The sequence below is a fragment of the Petromyzon marinus genome, chromosome 77 (assembly GCF_048934315.1).
Source record: "Petromyzon marinus isolate PM22_M1 ecotype Great Lakes invasive population chromosome 77, UKy_Petmar_22M1.pri1.0, whole genome shotgun sequence".
NCBI classification, from domain to species: Eukaryota; Metazoa; Chordata; class Hyperoartia; order Petromyzontiformes; family Petromyzontidae; genus Petromyzon; species Petromyzon marinus.
This window is the reverse complement of record NC_133743.1, coordinates 5,651,195-5,657,194: the sequence shown is the minus strand read 5'-3', so window position 1 is coordinate 5,657,194 and position 6,000 is coordinate 5,651,195. Positions and strand designations below refer to the sequence as shown.

At 53.6% G+C, this 6,000-nt stretch overlaps 1 protein-coding gene across 1 annotated transcript in view; it reads right to left on the bottom strand.

The window, feature by feature from the left end:
* Positions 1 to 780: 780 nt before the first annotated feature.
* Positions 781 to 6,000, bottom strand: part of LOC116958418 (POZ (BTB) and AT hook-containing zinc finger 1-like) — a 64,347-nt gene continuing 59,127 nt past the window's right edge. The window contains 3 exon segments of the mRNA XM_076056733.1: positions 781 to 2,811; positions 3,425 to 3,540; positions 5,757 to 5,940. Of these exon segments, the coding sequence (XP_075912848.1) occupies positions 3,440 to 3,540; positions 5,757 to 5,940 (285 nt within the window). The 3' untranslated portion in view covers positions 781 to 2,811; positions 3,425 to 3,439.

The following is a 6,000-nucleotide window of genomic DNA, read 5'->3' as shown; positions in this document are numbered from 1 at the left end:
CCCTAACCCAGACCCACCCACTCACCTACCCAGACCTACCCACACGCACTCACTCACCCATTTACCCACTCACGCCCACTAACCAACCCGCCCATTCACCCACGAACCCACCCAGCAGCCCACTCACTCTCTCTATATAACAGGCACAGAACACAAACTCCACACCCACTCACTCTGGTGGTAGTAGTGATGATGATGGTAGTAGTGATGATGATGGTAGTAGTGATGATAGTAGCGATGATGGTAGCGATAATGGTAGCGATGATGGTAGTGGTGGCGGTGATGGTAGTGGTGGCAGTGATGGTAGTGATGGCAGTGGTAGCGGTAGTAGTGGTGGCGATGGTAGTGGTGGTGATAGTAGTGGTGGCGGTAGTAATGGTGATGGTAGTAGTGGTGATAGTAATGGTGGCGGTAGTGGTGGTGATGGTAGTGATGGTAGTGGTGATGTTGGTGGTAGTGGTGATGGTGGTAGGGTTGGTGGTGGTCGTTGTGGTGAATACCTGAACGGTGATTTGGTAACAAACTGAAATGTGATTTGGTGAATAAGTGAACTCATTTGGTGAAATCTGATTTGGTGAGGAACTGAACTGTGATTTGGTGAGGAGCTGAAATGTGATTTGGTGAGGAGCTAAAATGGTGAACTGAACCGATTTGGTGAGGAGCTGAAATGTGATTTGGTGAGGAGCTGAACAGTGATCTGGGTGAGGAGCTGAAATGGTGAACTGAACTGATTTGGCGAGGAGCTGGACTGTGAAGGAGGGGGACAAGCCTGTCCCACCCAATGGGAGTTTTAACCCTAAGAGCCGAGTGTCGACACAGGGTTCACCATCACCGTGTCCGAGACTATGAGCTGGCAAGGCCGAGAGGTTGGGTTTAACAATGACGCTGTGTCTCTTGCGTCTCTCTCAGGGGGTTCCATAAGGGGCCGTGTAGGATCTAAACCTGGTCTCATCCCATACAGACCTCATGCCCATACAGAACCCTTCTTATCCCATACATAACCCACGTCTCATCCCATACAGACCTCATGCCCATACATAACCCACGTCTCATGCCCATACAGAACCCACGTCTCATCCCATACAGACCTCATGCCCATACAGAACCCTTCTTATCCCATACAGAACCCACGTCTCATCCCATACAGACCTCATGCCCATACATACCCCTCGTCTCATCCCATACAGAACCCACGTCTCATCCCATACAGACCTCATGCCCATACAGAACCCACGTCTCATCCCATACAGACCTCATGCCCATACAGAACCCACGTCTCATCCCATACAGAACCCACGTCTCATCCCATACAGACCTCATGCCCATACAGAACCCTTCTTATCCCATACAGAACCCACGTCTCATCCCATACAGACCTCATGCCCATACAGAACCCTTCTTATCCCATACAGAACCCACGTCTCATCCCATACAGACCGCATGCCCATACAGAACACACACGTCACATCCCCACACAGAACCCTCTCCACACAGTGTTAGTTTTCATCAGAAAATAAACCGAATCTAAACGACGACAACAACAAAAAAAACACCCATGACATTGGGTACTTTAGGACGCGTCCACTAGAAATGCGAGTGGTTCCTACTTATTCCTTTGCCGAAACCTCTCTCCCCCTCGTCCCATCCCATCTTTCTCTCTCTCTTTAAAACAAAAAAAAAACTTAACACTGAGCCACGATGAGCGTGGGAGGATGAAAATGAAACCGGCACGGCCTTCGCGACAGTCTCCACCAGCGGGGTTCCAAACGGCGGCCCATCACAAGCCAACCCTCTTGGAGTGTACGCGGGTGGCCATATTGGGCCTGGGGGTGGCGGCGGTCATCTTGGACAAGGGGTTGTTGACGGCGGTGGCCATCTTGGACAAGGGGCTGTCGGTGGCAGACATCTTGGACAAGGGGCTGTCCGCGGTGGCCATCTTGGACAAAGGGGGGTTTGTCGCCGGTGGCCATCTTGGACAAAGGGGGTTTGTCGCCGGTGGCCATCTTGGACAATCGGCGGTGGCCATCTTGGACGAGTGGGTTGTCGGCGGTGGCCATCTTGGACAAGGGGGGGGGGGTGGGCGTTAACGGTGGCCATCTTGAGTAATGTTGTCAACACGTCCTTAAGTCCTTGTGACGGCCATCTTAAATCGAAACCAAATGTCTTTAGAACTGCTTTTTGTGTTTAGTTTGTTGTCCTTCCGCCGCACCTCCGATTAGCGCGGTTTGGCTACGTTCGGTGCCAAAAGAAGTTCAACGTACAATACATACAAGGTTGGCAGCCATCTCGAGCAGGGTCGGCGGCCATCTTGAGCATGGTCGACGGCCATCTTGAGCAGGGCAGCCGCCTTGAGCGAGGTCGGCGGCCATTTTGAGTAAGGTTGTCAACGGACCCCTAGGGTCCTGGTGGGTGGCCATCTTCGCTCTCCCTCAGAGGCGGTATGCTGGGGCAGCCTCCTTCAATGTTTTTTTTTTTTAACGAGTGGGGCGGCCATCTTGGTACTGGTCACATGATAACCAGCAGGGTGGGGGGGGCGGAGGGGGCGGGGGGGGACATCATCGGCCCGTCTCGCTCTTTCCGTTCGTCGGTCGGCCATCCTCTTCTATAGCCGGCAATTGACGTTGAAAATCACTTGTTTGATGTATCTCTCGTTCTCTCTCTCTCTCCATCTGTGCCTCTCCTCACCGTGTGTACGCTCACACCGCCGCTGGTCTGCGACGTCTGCAGTTGTGATGTCAGCGGCACAGCCACCTTGCTACGCGGTGCCCAGATGCGGCCTGGATAGGCCTCCTCCTCTAGGCCTGACAGCATCTGCGTACAGAGAGGTGTCATCTGTGGTGAGCCTGTGGGTCACTGTGTGGTCAGTCTATGGGTTTCTGTGTGCTTGAGTCTGTGGGTCTCTGTGTGGTTGAGTCTGTGCGTGTTGTGATTCTGTGGGTCTTTGTGTGGTGAGTCTGTGGGTCTCTGTGTGGTGAGTCTATGGGTCTCTGTGTGGTGAGTCTGTGGGTCTGTGTGGTGAGTCTACGAGTCTCTGTGGTGAGCCTGTGGGTCTGTGTGGTTGAATCTGTGGGTCTCTGTGTGGTGAGTCTATGGGTCTCTGTGTGGTGAGTCTATGGGCCTCTGTGTGGTGAGTCTATGGGCCTCTGTGTGGTATGTGAGTCTGTGTGGTGAGTCTACGGGTCTCTGTGGTGAGCCTGTGGGTCTGTGTGGTTGAGTCTGTGGGTCTGTGTGGTTGAGTCTGTGGGTCTCTGTGTGGTGAGCCTGTGGGTCTCTGTGTGGTGAGTCTATGGGCCTCTGTGTGGTGAGCCCGTGGGTCTCTGTGTGGTTGAATCTGTGGGTCTCTGTGTGGTGAGTCTATGGGCCTCTGTGTGGTGAGTCCATGGGTCTCTGTGTGGTGAGTATGTGAGTGAGTGTGTGTTAGTACCTCGGCTCACTACTGTCAGTACATGGGGAAGTAGGTGGGTCCAGGAGCAGGGATGGGTGCTGGTATCTGCCCGGCGATTTGCCCGGTTAGCTGTCCCACACAGCACATCTCCTTAGCTGCACACACACACAGACACATACACAAATGTAGCCTTAACAGACTGCTGGGGCAGGTGCTGTTAGTAGCGAGTAGGAGCAGCAGCGAATATGAAGGCCACAACTTTGGCACATGCAGAGGAGGTGGGTGGCCAGCACCACTCACACATCCACTCACTACACACCACACACCACACACGTCCACTCGCTCACCACACATGCACTCGCTAGACAGAAAGACGGAGGGTCCCCCCCGTGTAGCCGCAACAGACTGTTGGGGGCAAGCAGCAGCAGCAGCAGCAGCAGCAGCGGCGGCGCCTATGAAGGCCGGCACTGTGAGACACGCAGAGGGGGTGGGTGGCCAGAGCCACCACACCTGCCCGGCCACACCACTCCCCACCCCCAACGTGGCGATGTTCACTGCACAAGTCCGCAGCCAGATACTCATTGGAGGCCGAAGCCGACCTAGGGGAGGAGGTTCTGGGAATCGCTGTCAGTGGAGTTGGCCGTGAGTGGGAATTGAACTCGGGTCTATGTCGGGGTTTGTAGCAGCGCAGGGCATCGCTAACCCCTGTGTGTGCCACCGCTCCCCACCACACACACACACGTAGCGCCTTCAACAGACTGTTGGAGCAAGTGATGTTAACACAGAGACACACACGTACAGACACGTAAACACGCACACACAAAAGGCCAAGAAGTCCACACTGTGTGTGTGTGTGTGTACACTGTGTGTGTGTGAGTACACTGTGTGTGTGTACACCGCGTGTGTGTGAGTACACTGTGTGTGTGTACACCGCGTGTGTGTGTGTACACTGTGTGCGTGCACACTGTGCGCGTGTACACTGTGCGTGTGTGAGTACACTGCGTGTATGAGTACACTGCGTGTGTACACTGTGTATGAGTACACTGTGTGTGTACACTGCGTGTGTGTGTGAGGACACTGCGTGTGTCCACTGTGTGTGTACATTGCGCGTGTGTACACTGCGTGTGTGTACACTGTGTGTGTGTACACTGTGTGTGTGTACACTGTGTGTGTACACTGTGTGTGTACACTGTGTGTGTGTGAGTACACTGTGTGTGTGAGTACACTGCGTGTGTGTGTGTGAGTACACTGCGTGTGTGTGTACACTGCGTCTGTACACTGTGTGTGTGTACACTGTGTGTGTGTGTACACTGTGTGTGTGTGTACACTGTGTGTGTGTGTGTCTGTACGGTGTGTGTGCGTTTACACTGTGTGTGTGTGTACACTGCGTGTGTGTACACTGCGTGTGTCCACTGTGTGTGTGTGTGTGTACACTGTGTGTGTGTGTGTACACTGTGTGTGTGTACACTGTGTGTGTACACTGTGTGTGTACACTGTGTGCGTGTGTGTACACTGTGTGTGTGTCTGCACAGTGTGTGTGCGCGTACACTGTGTGTGTGTACACTGCGTGTGTCCACTGTGTGTGTGTACACTGTGTGTGTGTGTACACTGTGTGTGCACAGTGTGTGTGTACACTGTGTGTGTGTACACTGTGTGTACACTGTGTGTGTGTGTACACTGTGTGTGTGTGTACACTGTGTGTGTGTGTGTACACTGTGTGTGTACACTGTGTGTGTACACTGTGTGCGTGTGTGTACAGTGTGTGTGTGTACACTGTGTGTGTGTCTGCACAGTGTGTGTGCGCGTACACTGTGTGTGTGTACACTGCGTGTGTCCACTGTGTGTGTGTACACTGTGTGTGTGTGTACACTGTGTGTGTGCAGTGTGTGTGTACACTGTGTGTGTGTACACTGTGTGTGTGTGTACACTGTGTGTGTGTGTGTACACTGTGTGTACACTGTGTGTGTGTGTACACTGTGTGTGTACACTGTGTGTGTGTGTACACTGTGTGTGTACACTGTGTGTGTGTGTACACTGTGTGTGTACACTGTGTGTGTGTGTACACTGTGTGTGTGTGTACACTGTGTGTGTGTGTGTACACTGTGTGTACACTGTGTGTGTGTATGTGTGTGTACACTGTGTGTTTACACTGTGTGTGTGTGTACACTGTGTGTGTGTGTGTACACTGCGTGTGTGTACACTGTGTGTGTGTGTACACTGTGTGTGTACACTGTGTGTGTGTATGTGTGTGTACACTGTGTGTTTACACTGTGTGTGTGTACACTGTGTGTGTGTGTGTACACTGCGTGTGTGTACACTGTGTGTGTGTGTACACTGTGTGTGTACACTGTGTGCGCGCGCGTGTACTCACGGGAGACCATGCCCTTGTTGCAGATGTTGCACACGTGCGTGGGCCTCTCAGCGTGCACCTTGAGGTGCTCGGGCAGCTGCGAGGCGTTGAGCTGCTTGCCGCACACGTGACACGCCACCTTCTCCTCGTGGCGTCCCATGTGGGAGCGCAGGCGGTCCTTGGTGGCGAACGCCGCCTCGCACGACTGCCGCCGGGGCCGCACGGACACGAGACCACAACAGAGGCGACACGGACAGGCTGGTAC